The following is a 25,971-nucleotide window of genomic DNA, read 5'->3' on the forward strand; positions in this document are numbered from 1 at the left end:
ACCCCTTCCGGGCGCTGCCCAGGGCACCTCCCCTTCCCTGGTGACCCTTACCGTGAAGGTCGGCTCCACGGTCTGGGAGCTCGTCGGATGTGCCGTTAGATACCGTCAAGGGCATAAAACACATAGAACACTACACACAGAAACCTAAAGTCTACTCTAAGGCTTGAGAGAAAGCAGTGTGTCGGGGGATCTAGGCTATCATTCCCCAAGGGAGGCTAGAAAGGACCAGCCTTCCTCGGGGGCTGAACTGGTGCAGCGGCCAGGGTCTCGGTATGACTGGGACGGCCCGGGGAGCAGGGCTCGCCTCTGCTATCTGACATGAACTGGATGGACTGAGGGCCAGACAGGGAGGTGAAGGTTGCCAGCAGCTCTAATGGAAGGTGTGAATCTGACAGTTCTGCCTCATTAAAAACATAAAAAATTGCAAAGACAGTAAAGCTAACAGTGAGCAATGGGATTTCTAGGTGATGTTTTCCCATCTTCTTTGTACTTCTCTACGTCCCAGTTTTTTCTATAAACAAGTATTTTAAGTTTTTTAATCAATGGGGGGAAAATCACCTTTTAAGATACACTCTATTCCCCGATAGAAATTTTCACCTATCTTTGGTCTAGTGTGGATTTCTAGAACTTATAATTTCTTTTCCATTCACCTACCCACCTATCCTATCCATCCAAACATTTACTATACTTTCATGCACCAGACACCTCCAGAAAGGAGCAAAGGTCAGAGTAATCAATACTGGAGTGTGCACATGCACACGTGCATGTGTGTGATGGGAGGCTGAGGAGCTCTCTGGTGAGTAAGACAGACAGACACCCAACAGTCATGATAAACGGTCCCCATCATCTGCCTTACTCGTGTTGCTTCTCTGTCTGGGTTGCCCTGCTCTTACCTTCTTGTCCTGGAAAATCGTTTGTGCTTCTCCTTCAAAACTGCCGGTACCTCACCTCCCAAGAAGCCTCTCCTCCAACCTCTAGTGAAAGAAACCCTCGGAGTCTCCCCTCCACCTGGAACTTCCTCCCCAGGGCTTGCTCTCCAGGCCCTCTGCTCACATCTCATCCTCACCACACCTCCAGGTGGGGACCGCTCTTATCCACTTTCCGGCTGAGGAGAAGAGATGAAGTGAAGACCCACATCCTGCAGGCAGTAAGTGGCAGAAGAAGGGTGTCTGAGCTCCAGGCATCCGGGTTCAAGGGTCCACGTTCTTAGCCACTGGGCTGCGAGTCTGTAAATTTCATGGTAATACACTGACTGCTGTAAGTGCTCCTTTGCAGGCCATGAGCAGATGACCAGAATCTTGGAGTATAAACAGGGCTCAGCCCCAGACGCGTCTTTGCTCTACTGTGCCTTCTCCACAGACCTGCCATCTAATCTCAGGGACACGATTACTATTTATATGCTGACAGCTCCCAGAATTCACCTCTAGTTTTGTGCTCCATATCCATGTATCCAACCACCTACTGGCCTCTCAAGCGTCACAAGTACAGAACGGAGCTCTGATCTTTACCTCTGCTCCCAGCACCTGCTCCTTCCCCACCTTACCCAGTGCAGTAAGTGAGCCAGACTCTCAAGATTTGTTCCCTCGTCTCTCCAACTGCGTCTCCAAGAAGCAGCCAGGCTTATTTTCAAAAACATCAATCTGACCACCTCCTGCTCCCTTCTGTGAGATCCCACAGCTCGAAGAAGCAAACCCGGGTCAGGCCCTGAGTGGCAGGGCCTCCAAACTCATGACCTCTCACTTCACAACGCCCTCCCAGGTCCACCATCCTCTCTCAGGTCTCTTGGCCCCCAGCTCGTGCCTCCAGGGGCCTTCACCGGCTCTCCCTCTGCAGGGGCGCTCTATCTCTAGCTCCTTACCTGGGGGCCTCCTCAGGTGAGGCGAGGCTCAAAGCACTTCACTTCCTCCGAGAGACCGACGCTCCCCACGTCCCCGTAAAGCAGGCCTCCATGTCTGTCTCTCCTTCAGGCCCTCTATCTCCTCTGACATCACAAGTCACCACCATTTGCTGTAATTGTGTGTATGTGTGTGTGTGGTGCTGTTCACACTTCTCTCCCCTCTCTCTGGAGGGGGAACACAGGGCGGCTGTTATCTGCCGCTGCAGACCCGGTGCCGGGCACATGGTAGGCTATCAAGGTCTGTCGAATGGATGAGAAAATGGCCACAACTCTAGTTCAAGTCCTCAGCTCTCACCTGGACAGTTACTAGAGCCTCCTCACTGGTCTTGCTACCTTCATTCTCTCTTTCTTCATTCCAATCCACCTTCCACAAGTGCTGACAAGAGTTCTAAAAAAACACATTTGATCCTGTCACTCCCTTGATTAAATAAAAGCCCAAAGGTCCCCCACAGCCTCCAGCGTCAGATCCGAATTTCCCAGCATGGTATCAAAGGGCTTTTACAGTCTGGTTCCAGCTCATCTGTCCGGCTTTAACTTCTGCCACTCCAAGGCCCACATGCTGTGGTTTGGCCACCCTTGGCCTCCACATGCTAAGCTGTTTTCTCCAGCTTTGAAGGCCTTTCTCATCCTCCTCCAACTCCTATGCATCTTTGAAACCCAGGTCAAATGTCACCTTCTGGAAGTTTTCTCTAACTGTCCCCACTGAACTTAACTTTTGTTTTTATTTTATGATATTTGATACATACTGAGGAATGCAATTAATACATTATCCCTTGGTACTTTGTTCATAACACTGGGATAACACACGTTCCAATGCCCTTTCAGTCCATCTCACTGAACTGTGAGCTCCTGGGGAGACAAGAGCCCATCTAGCAACCACACATGGTGGGGCTTACAATCTATGACCAATAAGAGCTCGTGGAATTAATTTCCGGATCCAGCACTATCATCAAATTGCTACCTGATGTGGACAATTCACTTACCTTCTCTTTGACTATTTCCTCATCTGTGCACAATGGAGATAGCAACCCACCCTCCCAAGCCGAGGAAACAGACAAAACACTTTGAAACCTCCATGTCCCAAACCAATGCTAAGCACAGCCTGACGACAGCTTCGACCACCATCCCTGGCACTCTCTGAGAAACAAACCCCTGATGACCCTTTCTCTTAGACATCCTGACCAAAATCTGATGAGACTGTTACCCATACAAGCCAAAGAATGTCCTTACTGTGAAGGGCAATCCATTTCTGCCTCAAGCTGTAAATGCCAAGTTGGCATTAAACCACACACAATCCTAGCACTTTGAACAGCCATTTTTCAAATAAAATGTAAAAAGAGTAGGAGGTAACTCATGCTTCACTCATTAAAAGTGAGGAGCGGCTTTCCAGCCTGTGACTCGGCTGCGTCCTGAGTAAGGGACCGGGTCCAGCTGATGCGTCCGAGTCTAGCTGTGTCCTGAGTAAGGGACGGGGTCCAGCTGATGCGTCCGAGTCTAGCTGTGTCCTGAGTAAGGGACGGGTCCAGCTGATGCGTCCGAGTCTAGCTGTGTCCTGAGTAAGGGACGGTTCCAGCTGATGCGTCCGAGTCTAGCTGTGTCCTGAGTAAGGGACGGGTCCAGCTGATGCGTCCGAGTCTAACTGTGTCCTGAGTAAGGGTCGGGTCCAGTGGATGCGTCCGAGTCTAGCTGTGTCCTGAGTAAGGGACGGGTCGAGCGGATGCGTCCGAGTCTAGCTGTGTCCTGAGTACGGGACGGGTCGAGCGGATGCGTCCGAGTCCAGCCATCCTGAGTAAGGGACGGGTCTAGCGGATGCGTCAGAGTCCAGCCGTCCTGAGTTAAGGGACGGGTCTAGCGGATGCGTCCGAGTCCAGACGTCCTGAGTACGGGACGGGTCTAGCGGATGCGTCCGAGTCCAGCCGTCCTGAGTACGGGACGGGTCTAGCGGATGCGTCCGAGTCCAGCCGTCCTGAGTACGGGACGGGTCGAGCGGATGCGTCCGAGTCCAGCCGTCCTGAGTACGGGACGGGTCGAGCGGATGCGTCCGAGTCCAGCCGTCCTGAGTACGGGACGGGTCGAGCGGATGCGTCCGAGTCCAGCCGTCCTGAGTACGGGACGGGTCTAGCTGATGAGTCCGAGTCCAGCCGTCCTGAGTACGGGACGGGTCTAGCTGATGCGTCCGAGTCTAGCTGTCCTGAGTAAGGAATGGGTCTAGCTGATGCGTCCGAGTGCTCTCAGGGCCCTGTGGTCTCTGCTCCACCCTCCCCCAGTGATGACACACAAACCCTTCTTGTTCTCTAAGTGGCATTCTGTGCCATCCTCAGCCGAGCAGGCTCCCGACCTTGTTTACCAACAGCCCTTTACATGGCTCCAATCCCTTCCCCCTCAAAAACACGTCCCCTACCTAAACACAAATAAAACCCCACAATGACGCCAAATTCACAGTTTCTATTAAGAATGCAGAGAAGTCTAGTTTTGTGCCCTCACTCTCCCACCACCACCCCCCACAAAGATCATCCAGCTACTTAGAAGTCACTCCGTCAAATGATGTTAATAAAATGTTTAGGTAAGTAGAATAATTTTCTGCTTAAGATTTTTTTTTTTAACAGAAAATGGGTTTAAATACTTTTGTCAATCCAGACGGCAAGTTTTGTTTGTCCAGTCAACCCAGATGAAACTAGAAGAAGAGATGGCATGGTTCAAAAGATTGCACCAAATCCACTGGCAATGCCAACCAGGAGCACCGTGGCTGGATGCTGGCTATGCGTGGACGGCATGTACCACGGGGACTGCAGAAGAGCCCGAACTTTAACTGCAAGTTGTGGAGTGTTCTTCCCCAAACAAAATTATTTCTTAAAAATCAGAATTTATAATGCACTTCTGTTCCAAGTTAATGACTTTAAAACCATGCAACAATCAAAACCACTTGCCCTTCCTGAGAGGAATCCGTGTGACCTGGCCCTTGTCACACCAGGGTTGAGGTCACAAGTAGACTGCAACCCAGGGCTTCTAACTCAGCAAGACTGCTTCATCTTTTCCATTTACTAGGAAAGTCATACCGACCCAGAGGAGGAAGTACGTCAGATATGTAATGGCAATACTTGGGGCTGAAAAGCCACTCCAATCGCTTATAAAAATATAATCTATTTGGCAACTTACATCTACTATGTTTAATGGCTGACATGTTCCTGAATGGACAGCTCAGATATCTCAGGCTCCTGCCAGAATGAAACTGAAGACACTAGAAACCCCAGCACATGCTACAACACTGGCAAAAGCTATGTCATAGGATCCAATTGTAAGTGCCAGGATTTCTAACCATGTCAAGGTGATTTAATAGCAAACATTTACAAGAGCAAGAGAACAAATTCTAAGTCAAACGCCTGTCAAACATACACACCAAATTTTAGCTACAATTTAAGCAACCTAAGGAAATATTATCAAGTTCTTTGACCTGCATGAAATTTTTTGGTGATGTGAATAAATTCTTTATTTTCTTTTTTAAATTATAAATATCAAGCTACAAGTCTCATCTCTATCTCCATTATAAAAACATGTTTAAAGCACCTGCTATAGACACCTGAGCATCTCCATAAAAAATGCACAGAACAGTCAGCCCAAGGAAGAACAGGTAAAAGTCAACAAGTTAACGCACCACATTTAAACTTGGGTAATATACTAGGTAGGACATCTGAGAATGGAAAATGGGCTTCACTCACAGTGTAAAGTAAGGCCCACTACCCTCGGTAAGAACGTATACATTCTTAAAGGGATTCTTAACAGCTAAGACAGGGTGCTACTTACTTCCTCATTAAATAGTTTGCTAGTTTCTTTTTTGATTGGGTCTATAAGCTGGACTTGGCCTGCGGAAAAGCCCACTAGGAGAGAGACACTTTCTGCTGTGGCTGTTAGGTGGTTGAAGTCATGACAAGTAGGCTGTGTTCCTTTGTATATCCTTTTATCTATTGGTTTACTCAAGTCAGCAGCCTGGAGGAGAAAGAGAAAAATACACACGGTAAACAGCACATTGAGATGAGAAATCTAAGTTACACTATTTTATACTCCATTATGATGTTCAATCTTAAAAAGTATTAAATATTTTTGCGGTTTTTAGCATTTTATAAAAGCACTTTCACATACCTCAGCCAATCTGATATTGTTTGACTATCCATAATATGTTTATAACTTGTCAACTTATTCTTCTTCAAGTATATTTAACAAAGACTCCTGGATTTCAGGAGGAAAAATCCTTGAGATACCAAATTCAGTATTTGCGAAATGCATTCCAAGCACTTTCTAACAAAGTTAACTTTAACAACATAAAAAGCTCGGCTTTCAAATACAGCTACAGCACCTAAATGCTCATCGGTGAGTTCACCTGCAGCCCAGTCATTCTCAAAGCGTGGTCCCCAGACCACCGGTAGCAGCAGCAGCATCACCTGGAAACTCAAGAGATGCAAATTCTCAAGGCCCACACCACACCAAATGAATCAAACTACAGGGGGCAGGCAGGGTGGACCCAGCAAGCTGTAGTTAAAACAGTCTTCCAGGTGATTCTGACAGCTACTCAGGCTGAGAACCACTACTATGGCCAGTTATACACGGGCAGCGACTCCTGTACTGGGTCACACTCTTCTGCATCAGCTTCCAAGTAACTTTCACTCGTCGAGCCCACACTCCAAGTCTGGTACATGCATCATCCTTAATCCTTACAATGATCCTTCAAAATAGATAGTATTTTCCCCATTTTACAGATGAGAAAACAAGTTTAGGGAAGTTAAATAACTCAGCCAAGGTCACCATACCTACCTAGTAAGTGGAAGGGCTGGATTTGGAACCCAGGTCGGTTTTATCATAAAGGGGATGGGGAGGAAACACACCGCACACACTCCAAATTCTGACTCCTGACTTGGGCTAAATGTGACTTTTCAAAGTGCCTCACCCCTTTTAAAGCAGGATCTTCTCTTCATGAGAAACCTTCTGTGCAATCCAAAATGCTGGGCTGTTATTGTTGAAATAAAGGAAACCCAACCCCTCCCACTGCCATTTGAAAATCACAGGTGGAGACAACTGAACACATCCTTTAAAACACCCACTTTGGCCCTGTGTGCAGTTCCGGGGTTCACAGCTCTGGTTCTCTATGGACCATCCCCAGGGTTAGGTTCTGAAGATTTTTTTCTTCCAAAGAGGCCTGTGACACTGCACTGAGAATTCTAGATTTTTCAGATAACAAATACAGTGTAAAAAAAGAGGACCTCAAAATGACAGGCTCAAAACCTGAGCATTTGGCAGTCTGGACCTGAGTGGCACAAGTGACCCTGGGAGCCCGGCAAAGGAATGAAGATTCATGCCATGTGGACACTCTCCCTGCCTCACCTCAGTTAAAATGGGGAAGAGAATCCGTTCTACCAACCTCATGGTACTGTCTGGAGGATGAAATAAGAGAACATATACACGAAAGAGCCTTGAAAAGTGTAATATATAGTATGATGCAAAACAAAAGGAAGTCCTGACTTTGGAGCAAGGAGAAAAGGGACAGTGGGCAAGGAAGCGGGTGCTCAGCAGAAGTCGGATGCCAGAGACAGGGGCCCCTTCACTGCTGACAGTTTGCCTGGAGGGAAGCAGCTCCTGGGCTGGGCCCTAAGGGCAGGGAAAGAGAAGTCTAGGCTAAGGGAACAACACAGCAAATGATCTCAGTGCAAGGAAACAGCACTGAAAGTAAAAATGCTCAAAATATAAGATAGAGTCAAAAATCAAATTTGAAATATGAACAACTAAATTATTATATGATCTCTATATCGGCATATGTTAACTCGAGAATTTTTTTTTTTTTTAGTTTGCTTAAGCAACTACCCCGTGGACTTCCTTGGTGGTGCAGTGGTTAAGAATCCACCTGCCAATGCAGGGGACATGGGTTCGAACCCTGGTCCAGGAAGATCCCACATGCGGCGGAGCCACTAAGCCCGTGCGCCACAACTACTGAGCCTGCACTCTAGAGCCCGTGCTCCACAACAAGAGAAGCCACCACTATGAGAAGCCCGCGCACTGCAACCAAGAGCAGCCCCCGCTCGCCGCAACTAGAGAAAGACCGCGCGCAGCAACGAAGACCCAACGCAGCCAAAAAATAAATAAATAAATTTATACTAAAAAATGAAACTACCCCATGAAGCAATATACATAAAATTATGCACCAAAATATAAAAATCAATTCAAAGGCAAGCCAAACATTAACAGAGAGAACAAATATAACTTAAATGAGCAAAAGAAATGCAATGATTCTCAGAACCACAGAGAAAGTTTAAAGCACCAGTTTTTCCAAGTATTTGCTACTAGTTTTAAACGTATGGATCCCTTACAATAACAATGTTAGCCTCAGTTCTTGGTATATTTCTTTCACATTCCTGCCCCCTAATATGGAACGTTACTGAAAAGACGTCATTTGTCACAGATGTCACTGGATCACACAGGAACACACGTCTAAAGTATTTTAAATGCCAACTGAAAGACAATTTTTACTCTCGAATCATGTATCTATTCCAAAAACGTCCCGTTACTAATTTTGCTTAACAAAGTTTCTCTCTAGATCATTGCTCTCACGGTGTACCAGACCATGAACAGTCTGCTAGCCTGCAGTCAAAATTAAGTACACACACACACACACACACACACACAAATTAAGAATAAGCATTTAGAAACTTTTACGGCAATGTGACAGAGTGATTTTATACCTGTTGAATCCAATAATAAAAAATTCAAGTTTGCATTCTGCATGTCTTTTTCAGGTTTTCTAGTAATCCTTCTTTTATTTTACAAAAGTATCAGCCCAGATGGACTGGAAATTTTAAGAATTGGTCTTTCAGTACTGGTGGGAGAAGCACTGTCCTAGAAGGCATAAAAGTAGACCGAGGCCCAAGGAACACAAAAATATCTCTTACCTAAGGTCACTCCTTCCCCCGCAAACCTCCAATGACCCCGATGGCACTAGAAGAGCAGAACGTTAGCCAAGCAACATGCCACTTACACCCAGCAAGACCTACTGTGAGCCCTGTAGTGACTACGAGGGGTGTACCCACAGGAAGTTATTCTTCCGAGAAGCCTGGGGACTCCCCCAGCGGTGCCTGGGCTTTTTGGAGCCCGACCCCAGGTGCAGGGAGAGGTGGGTCCACCAGTGCCTGCCTTCGTTTCCAACAGCACCGTCACCTCCAGCTCCTCTCGTCCTCTTCCCTCTTACGGCCAATCACCGAGTTCTGTCTCTTTTTCCGTTGCTGTGCCGCTGTCTTCTTTCTTCCTCCTCCTCCTATTTTCCTAGGAGGTGGGGTGGGGGTGTGCCACTGGGAATCCTGAACCCACCCCCCTTTCAGTAGCAGTAACAACGACCTGAGCCAGCCACTCCTTTCCCGTGGGGTCGTCAGCCCCTGACAGATGGCTTCCCAGGTCAAGGCAGTCTGGTAGAAGGAGAAAGAGCCCAGACTTTGGAACCAGCCAGGCCTGGGTTCAAACCTCGCCTTCCCTCTTGGTAGCTAGGTGGCCTTGGGCAAGGTGCTTGTCACCTCTCCCAGATCCACAGAGAACAAGGTCCACTAGCTCCACTGCAGGGTCGTGGAAATGCCCGCAGGTAATGGATATAAAGCACAGAGCACACATCAGCACTCAAACGGTAGCTACCATTATTAATTTATCCCTGTCACATCCTACCTGGGGGCAAATGTCTCAGTGGCTTCCTAATTTCCATCACATCAGAATACGACAACTCCCAAGCAGTCCTGCGCTTCGTGGTTGGGCCCCATCCATCTCCCCTAACAGCAACAGCAACTTCTGTCCGTTGAACACTTTCTATGCACCAGGATGTTCACACTTATCATCTCGTTTAACCTCACAGTCCGCCCCTCAGAGTCAGCACTAATACCACCCATGTTTTACGGCTGAGGAACCGGGGAAGGAATTAAGGGGTCGAGGGCCATGTCCCACCCGTCCCCGCCCCCCACCAGGTGTGCTGAGTCTGGTGCAGGCAGACTTCCCCTCTTCCTGGCTTCATTAAGTCGCCCCCTTGGTTGGGATAGTCTCCTCTGCCCCTGTTCCCAGGAGTATTACCCATCAGTTCAAGTCCCGTCACCTCCAGCAAGCATTTTCCCAACTACCGTTTCCTGAGCTGGCTCCTTGATCACAGTTCTCAAGTACTTAGTTCGTTCCACAAAATTTAGTATTTAATCACTTACGTGATCACAGTATTGTTTTATGTCTGTTATCATCAATTAGAATTACAACTAAAATTACAAAAAAACTTCCTTAAAAAGCAGAACTTCTTTATTAAACAGTTACTATTGTATTATTTCACAAAATTACTTCTGTTTTTCAGCTTTCTGGTAAATCCTGCATAGACAGGCTACAGATATTTCGGTGTTTTTTTAGTGCTTTGCATCCTAATTATTGCCAATTATCTAAATTCTTAAATGTGAATTTATAGCAGAACCAATTTATTTAAAAGTCTTACCAATTTTAAGAATTGACAAGAATTTTAAGAACTGGTGAGAACATCTGGTTATTCAGCCCCAGCAGAGTATCCAGTTTGTCGTAAATGCTCAGTATCTGTTTCACAAATGAAACTGCGATTGTTCCAAATTTTTCAATTAAATTTCATCATTATGCTCATTAGTTTCTGCATCAGGAGTTACGATTACAGTTAATTCGTCAGTGTCTCATTCTCAACAGAAAAAATTTAAATGATGGTTTAAAAATTCCTACTGCAGAAACAGAGCTGGTTAAACCCAAATCCTCAGTCAATAAGTACAAGCTTTAAAATGTCATGTTTCTTTTTTCCTTGAACTTTTGATCCTTAAAATCCCTGGAATTCTCTTCATGACGAATACCGTCAAGACATGAAGTCAGCTGGGTGGGTTTAGCATGGAACTAACGAACATTTATCACAAAGGTCTGCAAAAGAAACCAAGCTGTTGCAGCTCCCACCTCCACCCCAGGTCCCTGGCCGGTCCCAGGGAATGCTGGGGAGCCGACAGGAACATGGAGGAGGGACTGAACCAGTAGGGAATGGGCTCCCACGGGCGCCCTTTCACAGCCATTCCAGGAGCTCAGAGAAGGCACAGGGTAGGCCCGGGCCGAGCCCTTGTCATGGGAAGCTGCTACTTGATACTCTTGAGTGCCCAGAAGCATTTGATGTGATATGGAAAATAGTCTCAGAAAGACCTCTACTGAAAAATGTATGCCACATGATGGTATGTGGGAGGCATGCAGGTACTGCAGGTGGGCTTTATTTTCCCTAAATGTCACATTCTCTCTCCCCTTCAGAGAATCACCTCAGAGAGAACCCGTCTCACAGAACTTGCCAGAAGAGACTCCTTTTACTGGCCTATCTAAAAGCTGCCAAATGCCCACCCAGACAAGAAGCTCACCCTGTCTACACCAGAAATCACTCTCTTCCCTCCTAAGCCCCTCTCCCGAGCTTTAAGCCTGTCGCCTCGGTTGGGTCCCCCGCCTGGCACCCCCCATGCCAGCTCAGAGCCCTTCTAGCAGCCTGTCCTCCTCCGGGCCCCCTGCTAGCCTAGGGGCAGCTTACGGGTTTAGCACCAGGCTCCTTCCACCCTTGTCTACCCACCTCCCATTCTTCCCCCACACCTGCCAGATTAATCCTCATGAAGACTCAGGTCACTCTCCCACTCCGAACCTCCTCGGCTAAACTGCTTGGCTGGCATCCACAGGCCTTCCTCCTGCAGGCCTCGCCATCCCCTGCCCCTTCACACACACCACCGGCAAGGGCAGCACGCGGGCACAGCTGCCTGCGCTCTTTGCACCTTCCTGCCTTTCTTTTCGTTTCTCCGTTCACTTACAGCACCCCCTTCCCCTCCCCCCTCCATCACACAAATGCTGCTCACCGCAGCGCCAGTGTCATTTCCTCCTGATGTCACCTCGGGAGGCAGGCTTTCACTGGGCCTCCACGGAGTGCCTATCCCCATGTGCCACATCTACTAGCGGTAATATGGGAACTGTACTCCATATATCGTGAAAGTCCTTTCAAAAGCAACAAAAAAGTCAGGAGGCTGCTCAGTCACTGACTGCCTGAATGGATTAACCCAAAATCGCAGGGGCAGCTCCAGCGGCATCAGAGGTCTCCATTATGCCGTTTGAAAATCAAAGGAGAACTGCTGTAGTGCTTTCTACTACCGTTCCTTTTGACCACATCTCAGACAACCAAAATAGGAGCCAAAAGTGGACAGGGGATTACTTCCCAGTGCCCCAGGAGATCACCGAGTCGGAAAGACGAGGAACAATTGGAGTCCTATCTCAGGACCTGGGATCCAAAATAAACCACATTATAAAGACTGTTCCACAGTTTTTCCTGGGGGAGACTTTTAACCTAGTCAGGCTTGGGGTTTCTAAAGCCTGCGAGGGATCTGTCTACAGTCTGGGGCTGGACCACACCTAGCTGGTCATCCTGGGGAAACGCCTCCCGGTCACAGGAGTGAATGAAATGAGACTCAGACCACTCCGAGCTGTTATATTTGCTTTGTGAACAAAGATCAATGTACTATTTATTACTATTTATTAAACCTTCTTCAGCACAGTGGAAAATAACCTGGGGCTCTAATGACAAAAATACCAAACAGTGATTTTCAAACATCTTCACTGCCCAGGTGAGCAGTTTAACACTCAGGTAACAGTCAGTTGTAAGGCACTGCACAGAAGCTGATTCCACAGTCCAAGCCACCTGCCCTTGAAGTAGACACAAAACCAGGCTAATCTTGTGAAATAGCCCCACAACCCATCTTTCTCATAGTTTCTTCAGTTCAATAGTTACATTCAAAATATCTGCATAATTGGCATTAATGGTATTTAGGGTCTAACACATTAAAAAAAGAGATATCAGGGGTATTAGGAAGTCAGGTTTGGGATAACTCATCCCAGTAGGAAAAAAAGAGGTCACTCAACTGTACCGTTCCAGCGTTTCAGAAAGGCCAGAAGCATGTCTGTCTTACTCGCCACTCTACCTCCAATGCCTAAGAAAGCGCCTGACACACAGAAGACGTTGTTAAGTATCTGCCGCAGAAATGAAACAATGCCGAAAACGGGAAAGAAAAGTAAAGTGACGGGAACCAGAAGAAACTCAGAGCCAGACATATATATAAAAGCAAATATATAATCCTTCTGCTGACCAAAAGCCTAACTGACAACTAATGCCTTCTCGGGCGCCCATCTATGAAAGAAAACCACCTCCCTAAGCAAATCCCGGAAAGTCACTGGACGGTTTACAGAGCAGCCTCAAGAGGGCGCACCCTCAAGCCTCAAGTCTTCTGACCATCATGACGAACCTGTGCATACAAGAACTATGGCCCCTCCCATTGTATACACAGAGAAACAGAGTCAGCTGTCAAGCAGCAGCCAGTGGTGGAGGTTAGGCCTTCTATGCTCCTTCTCCTGCACCGCGGTGCTATGACAGGAAGTTGACAAGGTAACATCAGAGGTAGCACGTAGTCTAAAATTCTATGACTGTGTGACTCCATGCTCCTATGCTTGCTGAAGAGGCAATCAAATATTCCAGCCTTGCTCAGTTTGGCCCAGATTCCAGACCCACCTTCTCAACGCATTTGCCTTGCAGGGCTGTTTTCTTAAAATGGAGATAATCCCAAGCAGAATACCTGACACTTAAAAGGCACTTTAGAAAAGTTAGTGAAAACTCATATTTCTCCTTTTGAATACATAAGGACTTGCTGCTTATCAGAGAGGCTTTGAAAATTCTCATCATTCGTTAATACTTTCAAAGAAATCTAAATTAAGGAAAAACATGGATATTTCTTTCTGCCCTAAATTTCCTGGAGAAAAACAGCAGAAGCCAAGTTGAGAGCATGTTTTCCTTCCAATATAATTTTCCAAAACAAGACAGTACCTTCCCTTCCTTGGTCTCTGTTCCTCCTTCATTGTCAGACACGCCCACACTTGCACTGGCACACCAGCCCCACTCCCTTTACTGAAAACAACTGTCAGGTCGTCTGCCAGCAGTCTTCTGCCAGTCCTGACCCCGGAATGAGCACCCAGCGCTCACATTCCAGGGCTCCTCTCCTCTGCACGACAGCAGCAGCGAGGCCATGAGAAGTGGGGCAGGGAACTCCATGGAAGGAGAGAGAAGGGACGAACAATGCCATCCACCATCAGAATACAGGCAAATAACAAGACGTAAAATGCGAGGGGCGCCACCTTTAGGTCATTCCAAAATGGGAAGAGATGCATAGTCACAAAATGCATAAAATGTGTTCAGTGAAATCTTCACAGCAATGATCTGTGGAATTGCATACTGTTCACCAAAGAAATACTTCTCACAGGAGCCAGAGAAGGCTCCTTCGTTGGAACTCTGCTTTGGGCGGGGTCGGAGCCGCCACCCAGAGGAAGCAGGGCTGAGATTATGTGTCTTCTTCTCCCGTGGCCCAGCACTGTCAGTCAAGTGTCTGCTGAACCAATAAACTTCTGTTGTTCTCACCTGCCGTTTTTCCCCAAGGCAGTCTGTCACGTAAACACTGTTAGCTATGCAAACCCTGCTCTTCTTCCCCCGGAGTGAGTTTTCAAAAATGAACTTGATGAGCTACTAAACTGCAACATCTTCGCCGTCTCTTCGTTGTCTTATGTTGCACTCCACATTCAGGCTAAGGCTCTTATCACAATGCGAAACGCTACAGATGGTTGTCCTGGTGCTTCATTTAGGCTACTGAAATACTGATTTCTTCATTAAAGAAAAACTATGAATAAACATTAGATAAAGTCAATTTGCACACATTCTAACACCAGATCTCACCCCATTAAAATGCTGACATATTCAAATGAGCTATTTTTATTAAACCCTTCTGTTAAATATGCAGACATAGGCATGCCTATTCCCAAGGGAATACCAACATCTCCAGTGGAAGCAAAGGTAAGAGACTTTCATTTCTGCAAAAGATACTCATTTCAAATTCTTAGAAAATAGGTATTTTTAAAGTTTCCCCCAAAAAGGGGTGGGGGTGGGGGTGGGGAGAAATGCTGTGACCTTCTGAAAGTGCTGTGACCTGGTAAAGTAAAGACCCCTCCAAGGCAGTGAGCAGTTCCTGTATGCTGCTTAGCTGCTATCCCACTGCCTTCCTGGCATTTATATGCCCATGAGCTTATTATGTTTGGCACGGCACACAGATGATTTTTCAATTTTCTCAATCAAGGTGTTGAGCAACACAAGCAGCGGTCTGCAGAGGAGATCCCATTCGAAGCGAGAAATGCCCTATATCTCCAATTGTGTAGAGGCCCTGCAATCTTCTGACACTCATTTCCTTATCCTACATTGAACCTGAGGCCCAGGGAGGGGTGGTGATCTGCCCAAGGTTGCACAGACCTTAGAACTGTGCTTTCAATCACATCAAGTTGCTACCTTTTCAGTCACCCAACTTCAGGTGGAACAATGAACTACTGAATCTGTACCATATGAAATTTCAAAAAATGGCACTGATGTGTCCCAGTAATTTTACACCAAATGACAGTACTTTGGAGCCAGTACATTGCTGGGTTTTCAAATAGGAAGCAAGAGAGCCAGAGAGCACATTAAACCTATCTTACAATGAAAGGATATCAGCCACTAAAATCAACGGCCAAAACACTGGATTTGGCCTCTGTAATTCAAATAGTTATTCTCTGATCCAGCCAGGCCTCAGGTGAAGAAAGCAGACTCAATTCAATGACAGTTACAGAGAGTTGCCCGATTTCTAAATATACTGTGGAGAAAAGCTTTGCTCTTCCCTTCATCTAAAGTTTTATAGTATCACTGGAACTACCGTTCACTTGGCACTTCTGCTGTTTGTCATTCTGTCATGTCTTATCTCCCCAACTAAGTCAAATTTTGGGGGGACATAACTGTCTTATAGGCTACCTCAATGACAGCCACTCGGACGTTTCTGATGCTCTTTCCCCTACCAGATTAAAAACGCCTTTTTGGGTACCTGAAGTGTACCATGCACTGGTACAGTACTAGTAATGCAATAGCAGCCAGTTTCAAAACGTGGACCAGTAAGATCAGCACATACACGAATGTGGAGGGGCAGGCCTCACCTAACTGTGACGGGAGTGTAAACTGGCCAGCCTTCATGCAGAGCAATTTGGCAGCACGGAGGAAAAGCCTCCTTTCCTTTAAACACAAATTCAACTGCTAGGAATCTGTCCTTAGAAAACATTTTCCAAGTGTGTAATCTATCTGTAATAGCCCAGAGCTGGCCCAACACAAATGCCCATCCACAGAAGGCTAGGTGAATAGCAGGCTATACATGGAATACTACCCATGGAAGACATGCACTGAGAAAAAACATGGACAAACCTCAAAAAATAATCTTGAGTGAAAGAAGCCAGCTATAAAAGAAGCATAGCATATACTAAATAATTCTATTTATATAAAGTTCAAAAATAAGGAAAACTCATGTGATGCTGAAGTGAGGGCAGTGGCCACCCCTTCAGGAGTGTGGGAAGGGGCCACAGGGAGGCTCCAGGTGGCTAGGAATGCTGTTTCTTAATCTGGGGTTGGTTCTGCTTTGCGAAAAACTAATAGAACTTTACATTTATACACATTTGTTTGGATGCTATCCTTAAATTAAAAATTAATTTTGGGCTTCCCTGGTGGCACACTGGTTGAGTCTGCCTGCTGATGCAGGGGACGCGGGTTCGTGCCCCAGTCCGGGAGGATCCCACATGCCATGGAGCGGCTGGGCCCGTGAGCCATGGCCGCTGAGCCTGCACGTCTGGAGCCTGTGCTCCGCAACGGGAGAGGCCACAGCAGTGAGAGGCCCGTGTACCACAAAATAAATAAATAAATAAATAAATACTTTTAATGATCAAACACACATACAAAGACAGTCAACTCAGGTTTGTTTCTAACAAAGCATTATTAACATCTTATGTGTTTGAAAAATGAAATGGGTAAATATATCATGCAGCCATTTAAAATGAAGACATTTACTTACCAGCAAAGAAGGATGTTATATGGTATATTAAGTGAAAAATGCAACAATAAAAAAATAGGATTCAAAAAATTAAAAGAATTATAAAGAAATCTTAAAATTGTATTCATACTGTAGTCATATTGTTAGCAATAACAGTACATTGTTACTCTTTTTTTTTGGCTGTGCCATGCGGCATGCAGGATCTCAGCCCAGGGATCGAACCCGTGCCCGCTGCACTGGGAGCACAGTCTTAACCACTGCACCATCAGGGAAGTCCCAGTATATTGTCATTCTCAATGTCTTGTAGAATAAAACAAAAAATTAATTATGTGAATGTCATTAGGAATTCAGATTTTCCACATAAGATGTATTAAATGTATAGAAGCAATGACCAAATGGCAACAGGAAATCCTAGTGCCCAGACTGTCACGAATGCTATTTGTCAAAGTCACCAAGGCTCCTATACACTTGATACCAGGTATGGGGCAGGAAGTGCACAAGATGAATCTGGAACATCTTTCTGTACCGCTGAGCAAGAAAACTATCAAAGACTACTGAAGTTGTGTCCAAAAGATTCAGGGGCTGGACTTCCCTGGTGGTGCAGTGGTTAAGACTCTGCGCTTCTACTGCAGGGGGCGCGAGTTTGATCCCTGGTTGGGGAAGATCCCACATGCCGCACAGTGTGGCCAAAAAAAAAGACTCAGGGGGCAAATCAGAGGAACTATCATTGGTCAATGATGGGACAATTTACACATAAAAACAATACTACAGAACTTTCATGGAATAAAATAAGAATCTGAGTTCACACTAATATCAATAAATGGGGAGAAGGGGCTTCCCTGGTGGCACAGTGGTTGAGAGTCCGCCTGCCAATGCAGGGGACACGGGTTCGTGCCCCGGTCTAGGAAGATCCCACATGCTAAGGAGCGGCTAGGCCTGTGAGCCATGGCTGCTGAGCCTGCACGTCCGGAGCCTGTGCTCCGCAACGGGAGAGGCCACAACAGTGAGAGGCCCGCGTACCTCAATCAATCAATCAATCAATCAATCAATCAATAAGGAGGAAAAAAAGCTTTCCCTACAGTAGACTAACACCTAATAAATGTAGAAGGAAAAAATAATGGCGTTTGAAAAATCACCATTTTATAACCATCACAGTAATACAGTAATAAACCAATTCAGCCAAAAATCATCAATGGATGCTAAAACTAGTGGATAAGGGTCTGAGGAGAAAAAGGGTATTTATGTAGTCCCAAAGTATCCCTTCACAAATTACATATCAATTACAAAGAGAAAAGTGGAACTTGACCATGGATTAATTTAGCAAACACAACCTTAGTCAATGTTCACATCACCACTGTGACCAGAACAAAGCAGCATCCTGTGTCTCCTGACCTGCTGCTTCAAGAAAGACACAACAGTGGTTCTGTGGTGCCCCCCCCAACTGTAGATTATGAATTTAATCACAAGAATATCAGACAAATCTAAACTGAGAGATTCTACAAAATAACTGGTCTGAACTCTTCAAGACGTCAAGGTCGTGAAAACAAAGAATAAACTACCGAGCACTGAATGAGACTAAAGAGCCTGCAACTACCTGTAGTCTGTGAACCTGGACTGGCTCCCAAACCAGGGGAAAATGGCTCTTAAAGGACAGCATGGGGGTAACTAGTGAAATTTTAATGTGAACTGCAGATTAGATCAGTTATATTTAGATTCTGATAAATGTACAGTACTGGGGTTATGTAAGAGAAAATCTTGTTCTTGGGAAATAGAAACTGAGGTTTGACAGATTTATGAATCTGTCAAAGAACAGACTTTGATCACGTGTAAATTTTTTACACGTGAAAATATGGTTTTATTTCTCCAGTCTATGTACTGTAGAAAAAGTACAGAAGAAAACAGATGATGTTTGGGGTTTGCTTTAAAATAATGCAGTAAGGGTGAGATAATAGATGAAATGAGACTAGCCTTGTGTAGACAACTGGCGAAGCTGGGAGACATTCTCTCTACTTCTGTGTAAGTTGTAAATTTTCCGTAATTAAAAAAGTATCATTCAGTTTGAGATGTATATGTTTGCAAAGAGAACAATCTGAAAAGATGTTCAGTAAAGTATTAAAAGTGGTTATTAAAGGGGGGGTAGTACTTAGATGACAATTTTTTGCCTATCTTAATTTCTAACTTTTCCTCAATAATTATATATTACTTGTGTAATTTTTTAAATAGAAAAAGAAGAAAACACAAGCCAAAAAACCAACTGAAACTATTTGAAAATTATTTTGGTAGTTTAAAAGCATGTCATGGCCTAGCAGAGAGTCACAGGAAAATACATGCCTTGTGAACAAACAGTAAAATTCACCATAAAAGGAAGGCTACGGTTACACGAAGTAAATGTATGAGCAGGGATGATATATCACCAAGAGGTGATGATATATTTTGAACTGACCAAATCATAAGTTTCACACCAATTACGGCTGTTGGTGTCTGTTATTAATGTTTCTGTGGCACCAGTGATGTCACTCAATGAGAGGAGACAGGACAGGAAAATTCTTTAAAGAAGCCAACCATTCAGGGGACAGATAAGGAGGCCGTGGCTGGTTCTATTGTGTCACTCTTCAAATAGTACTACAGTGTGAGAAGCATTCACTGTGTGCTCCTAATTTGCTACAGTGGCGAACACAGATAACTTTTCCCAGAGTCCTCTTTGGGAAATTCAATCTGTTCCAAGTTTACTTCCCAATTTTGCCTCTAATGTAGGTCTAAAATTGAAACCCCATCTTTCTCACAAGAATTGAACTGTGAATTTATCATCAATCCCATGTTTTTCTAGAGATTCTAGGCCCTAAATTATCCTCAATCCAGAAGAAATAGATAAAAGGGTTACACAGTAGAATTTCTCCCTTGGTATTTGGCAATATTTTAACATTTAAAATCTGGAGGCTTGAAATAAAAGTATTAGGCTCAAGAGGGACAGTATTGTATTTGTAGTCTCCATGGGGACAGTACTGCATTTTAAATGTAGGTTAGCAGGGCAACCAGCTGAATAAGCAGTTTCAAACTGAAGCCTGAAATCAACCATAATCCAAAAGGTAGCACTTGGCGACAACCGCACACCTGCTTCACTCTAATCACTTATCATTCATCAACTCACATAATAAAACATATACATAATTTAAAAATTGCAACTACTAGCTTAAAAAGTTAAATATGAAGCTATTCACAAAGAAGTGGACTGAAGAAGCAACTCATTTCCCAGCATGAATAATTCTGTAACATATCTCTATAGACAGTGGTCTTATGTGAGCATAGGTAACCTAAGTCTCACATTCACGGAATCAGAAGACAGACAAACAGAGCTGGAGAGGAGCTTTAAAAAAGTCACATTTGCTCTCAAGATGTTACAACTTAAGACCTAGGAAGTAGATTGTCTAAAATCACAAAATCAATTCATACCACAGCTGAACATGGAGCTCTATACCCAGTAAACTCAGGAAAAGCACTAGAGTAGCCTAACCCAAAGCTCTCATTTCCGTCTCCTTTCCTTTCACCTGTGGTCTTCTTGCTTCTACATCAGACCTAACAACTAGCTGTCAGAACCTGAAATTATATTATTTATAACATAGAGTGAAGAAATACACAAGACTTCGCAAAACTCATTAAGCTTAGCATAAACCAAACGATGCTCATTTAGTTGGCACCAAGTTCCAACTGCTGCGAGCCTTCTCCAGGCTGAGAAGGGAGGAGGGAGAAAGGGAGCTGCTCGCCTCTTGATAAGTCAAAGCTCTGGAGCTGCTGTCCTGAGCAACTAAGGCCAATACCCACTCCCACAGCTCTTTCCAAAGCCCCTGACTGTCTTCCAGAAAATCTTCCCTCTGCAGCCAAGCCAAATGCCCACTAATAAAATTCTGGCCGGCAGGGATGTACCCAAATTTTGTATGCAAATACAAGAAGGATGGCAGAAATAGGCAGCAACTTTAAGCTAGGCTGCACAGACACTGAAAGCTAAAAAATGCAGGCCAGGAGCTCAGCTTGGTGGTACCCATGGTTATGACAAAGGCTGAGGCTCCAAATACCAGCCAGTCCCATAAGCAGCATTTATAAGTTTATAAGTGGCCATAAACTAAAAGGCAGTCTTCAGGGTGGTATGGAAAGATCTCATCTCTCCTCCATGGAGAGTACTGTCGCTAGATTTGTCTTTAAATTAGAAGAGACACACAGTAACACGACATCCCCAAATTTTCTTGTTGTCCACAGCAAGTCTGAGTACTTGTGCCGTTCTCACAAAATTCTCAGACCTCAAGCACATACATGCTCGTTGGGCGGCGAAAAACCACGGCACACTCAAGACCTCAAAGGAGGGAGAGCATGGCAAAGCACAGAGAGCCAGCCAGGGCCCGTCCTGGTGCAGGACGAGGCTGAGAAAGGCACTGTGGGACTGTTCTCAAGCCTGGTGTGTCCCATTCCAGAAGGCGACCTGCTTTCATCACAGGTCTTCTGCCTGTGTCCCTAGCAAACACCTCAATTATTTGACTTTTTTTTTTTTTTTTTTGCAGTACGCGGGCCTCTCACTGTCGTGGCCTCTCCCGTTGCGGAGCACAGGCTCCGGACACGCAGGCTCAGCGGCCATGGCTCACGGGCCCAGCTGCTCCGCGGCACGTGGGATCCTCCCGGACCGGGGCACGAACCCGTGTCCCCTGCATCGGCAGGCGGACTCCCAACCACTGCGCCACCAGGGAAGCCCTATTTGACATTTCTGAAGGGCCTAAATTATTTCTCTATGGAAGCTCACACATCAATCCCATCCTCCACACAGGCCCTAACGCAGGAAAACAAAAACACTGAATAGGGTACCATTTCAAAAATGTAAAGTGACATGTTACAGAGAAAGCTCTGGCTGAAAACCTACATTACACTTTGAGGAGCGATTAGGAGGACAGACTGTGGAGCTAGGACGCCTGGGTTTGATTTGGGTTCGGCCATTCCTAGCGCTGTGAGCTTGGACAAGTTATTTAGCTTTCCACACTACTGTTTCCACAAAATGGGGAAATGGGGATAATACAATAGTTCCTACTATATACAATGTTTGAGGATTAGGGAGTTAAAATATGTAAAGCGACTGGAATAGTGCTCACTCAAAAAGCTACCTAAGTATTAGCTATTATCATTATTAAGTAAATAATATCAATTCACATTTGATAAATGCATTCAAACCAAGAAGTACAGTGAGTAAGCTTGGAAATAAGCACTTAATTCCTTGTAGGAATTTTTAAAATAAATGTACTTTTCTACTTAATTGCCTGTCCAAAAATGTGTTTGGAGGGGTGGGGGTTTGGAAGTGAGGGAGCGAAGGTCCAAGAGCTGAGAGGAGCAAACAGAGCCTAAATAACAAGGCCTCTCCCCTCACCAGAGACGGCAGCTGTCCCCTGGGTCAAAGCGGTGCTCAATCTGCTAACACGTGTTCACTTCACTTTCGTAACACAGCTGGACTAAAGCAAAGCCAGCAAAATTACTTTTCCCAACCAATTAAAATTTTTCTAAACTCAATGTAACATATTTTTTTAAGTTGCAAAAATAATACAAGTGCACAGGCCAGAGTTGTGTTGTATACCAATTTATACCTCAATGAAAATACAAGTTGATTTCTGAGACAAAAATACTGAGTAGCACATATAATGTAATGACTAGATGTGTGAAAATACAGAGGCTGGACTATGATCTCAAAGTCTCTTTTACCTCCCAATTCTCTAATATACTGTTAAGTAAATGAATATTAAGAAAAGGAAATATAACAGTCTGTGTTTCTATTAAAGATAAAAAAAGCTAGAAGGTTGTTGCTTAGTAGATCGGGTTAAGAATGTGAGGGGAGGGCTTCCCTGGTGGCGCAGTGGTTGGGAGTCCGCCTGCCAATGCAGGGGACACGGGTTCGGGCCCCGGTCCGGGAGGATCCCACATGCTGCGGAGCAACTAAGCCCACGCGCCGCAACTATTGAGCCTGCGATCTAGAACCTGTGTCACAACTACTGAAGCCTGCGCACCTAGAGCCCGTGCTCCGCGACAAGAGAAGCCACTGCAATGAGGAGCCTGCGCACCGCAACGAAGAGTAGCCCCTGCTCACCACAACTAGAGAGAGCCCACATAGCAACGAAGACCCAATGCAGCCAAAAATAAATAAATAAAATAAATAAATTTATATATATAAAAAAAAGAATGTGAGGGGAGAAGTCCAGAATCATGTGCATTACAACCATTTGTTATATGACCACATGACAGCCACAAACTCACATGTACTCTCTAGGAACATGAAAGGCAGTGTGATGTGCCAGAAAGGGCACAGGCTTAGGAGTCTGACAGACCCACTGAAATCTCACGCTGCCACTTACCAGCTGTGTAGCCAGCCGCCTTGGCAAGTTACTTCATTCCTCAGAGCCTCCCCTTTCTCATCTATATATAAAGTGGGAAACGCCACTCCCTATTTTGCAAAGTGTTTGTGAGGATGAGACAATGTATATGAAAGCACCTAGTTTAGTGCCCAGCACCGAGTAGGTGTTCAATAAATGATAACCGGAGTGATAAACAAATTAATCAATGGCTATTAATATAATCCACAAATTAAATGGCCAATAATCTTTAACTGAGTGTTAAAGCTATGAGGAGAGCCCTGAATTAGATCCCATAAGGCAGTGGTTCTCAAACTTTAGTGCATCAGGGACTTCCCTGGTGGTCCAGTGGTTAAGAATCTACCTTCCAATGCAGGGGACGCAGGTTCAATCCCAGGTCGGGGAACTAAGATCCCACATGCCCTGGGGCAACTAAGCCCACACACCACAACTACTGAGCCTGCGCACCTCAACTAGAGAGAAGCCGCGCGCCACAACAAAGTTTCCGCATGCTGCAACTAAGACTCAACGCAGCCAAATTAATTAATTATTATTATTATTATTTTTTAAAAATTTATTTTTCTTTTCTTTATTTTTGGCTACATTGGGTCTTCGTTGCTAAACATGAGCTTTCTCTAGTTGCAGCGAGCGGGGGCCACTCTTCGTTGCGGTCCGCGGGCTTCTCATTGCGGTGGCTTCTCTTGTTGTGGCACACAGGCTCTAGAGCACAGGCTCAGTAGTTGTGGCACACAGGCTTAGTTGCTCCGCGGCATGTGGGATCCTCCTGGACCGGGGCTCGAACCCATGTCCCCTGCATCGGCAGGCAGATTCTTAACCACTGCGCCACCAGGGAAGCCCAATTAATTATTTTTTAAAAAAACAAAACTAGCACATCAGAATCACCTGCTAGTTAAACAGAGTGCTGGGCCCCACCCCTAGAGTTTCTGATTCAGTTGGTCAAGGGGGAGGGCAGAGATCTGCATTTCCACAAGTTCTGAGGAGATGATGATGCTGCTAGTTGAGGACCACCTCTAAGAGAACCTCTGCTTTAAGGGAACAGAGAAGAGGAACCCTTCTGTTTTTGAAAATGTGACAAGTCAAATATTTAGGCAATGGTATAGTTGAGCAAAAAGGTGTGGGAGCAAAAAGGTGTGGGATGGCACTTGAGAAAAGACCAAGACAGAAAGACAACACAAGTGTACAGGGGCAACAAGGTGTCAGCTTGGCCTGTTAAGTACCTCATTACGAGAACTGTCAGAAAGATTTTGAAGAGGCCATTGGTAGGCTAAATTTCTTACTAGGCTCAGCTTGGATTTTTGATAGTTTAGTAAAGTGAGCCATTACAAACCTTGAAAAAGTTAACCACATGGTGAAAATGGCAACTTCAAGCAGAGATGCAACAATAGGTAAGGCCAGGCAAGGTGGCATAGAAATAGGTAGTGAAGGACCACCATTGAGTCTATGCAGGTGATCCCAAAGCATCCTCCATCACTTACAGCCAGGACCTTCAGAGCCTTCAGTCTGCGAGATGATCGATCGCCCATAAAGGGAGCCTACTAGACATGAGAATCAAGCCCCAGTAAACCCTATTTATTAACGTGGCACAGCCATGCATTAATCAAGGAAGCTAAGAGACCTCAAACACAATTCACTCAAATGAGAGGGTAAAATCTCTTATTTCTTTAGTTTTATATCATTTACTAAACATGTTCCTTTAGTGTAGTACATAATATTAATTAGCTATCATTATACCTATTATTACTAATCTTTTTTTTAACATCTTTATTGGAGTATAATTGCTTTACAATCGTGTGTTAGTTTCTGCTGCATAACAAAGTGAATCAGCTATACATATACATATATTCCCATATCTCCTCCCTCTTGCATCTCCATCCCACCCTCTAGGTGGACACAAAGCACCGAGCTGATCTCCCTGTGCTATGCGGCTGCTTCCCACTAGCTAGCTATTTTACATTTGGTAGTGTATGTATGTCCAACTAATCTTAATTTACCAATTGAAAATCCTACAAAATTTATCTCAAAACAATGCTCACCAACAGACTATACTTCAATCATTATTTTTAAGTCAACATTGGTAAGATAAAGATAACTACAACTTGGGAATTCCCTGGTGGTCCACTGCTTAGGACTTGGTGCTTTCACTGCCGTGGCCCAGGTTCAATCCCTGGTTGGGGAACTAAGATCCTGCAAGCCACGCAGTGCCACAAAAAAAAAAAAAAAAAGATAACTACAACTTATAATGACAAAATACATAGGACATCATGATCTACTCAAGAGTTCAGCAGAAAACTGCTGACAGATTATTTTCCACATAAGACATAAGAAATAAAAAAAATGCTAAGATTGTTGTAAAAAATAATAATAAGGGGGGGGTTGAAACTCCATCTCACATCTTATTCCAGAATAAATCTCAGCGGTATCAAAGAGATGTCAAATGTAACTAATGAAACTTCAGAAGTACAAGAAGAAACCATGAGGATTTAAAAAAATAAAATTAGAAGGGCTAACAAGTATGACCCCAAACCCATAGCCAAAAGGGAAAAGACTAATACATTTTCCTCTAAAAAATAAAATTTCTACGTAGGAAAAACCACCATGAGCAAAATCAGAAAACAAATGACAAATGGAACCAAATGTCTGCAACTCAGATCACAAATTAAGGGCTAATTTACATAAAGGAGAGCTCCTACAAGTAAAAAAAAAAAAAGAAAAAAAAGAAAGAAAGAAA

At 44.9% G+C, this 25,971-nt stretch overlaps 1 protein-coding gene across 12 annotated transcripts in view; it reads right to left on the bottom strand.

Annotated features, from left to right (window-relative positions):
• WDR20 (WD repeat domain 20) overlaps positions 1-25,971 on the bottom strand; it is a 57,609-nt gene that overhangs the window by 9,928 nt on the left and 21,710 nt on the right. For 2 of the 12 annotated variants that reach the window (XM_060095609.1, XM_060095616.1), the window contains exon 2: positions 5,699-5,881. The exons of 3 other annotated variants lie outside the window; for them this stretch is intronic. In XM_060095609.1, coding sequence (XP_059951592.1) covers positions 5,699-5,881 — 183 coding nt within the window. 7 more of the 12 variants (XM_060095622.1, XM_060095614.1, XM_060095617.1 and 4 more) reach the window with 7 other exon arrangements.

This window comes from Mesoplodon densirostris, chromosome 4, assembly GCF_025265405.1.
Source record: "Mesoplodon densirostris isolate mMesDen1 chromosome 4, mMesDen1 primary haplotype, whole genome shotgun sequence".
Lineage (NCBI taxonomy): Eukaryota > Metazoa > Chordata > Mammalia > Artiodactyla > Ziphiidae > Mesoplodon > Mesoplodon densirostris.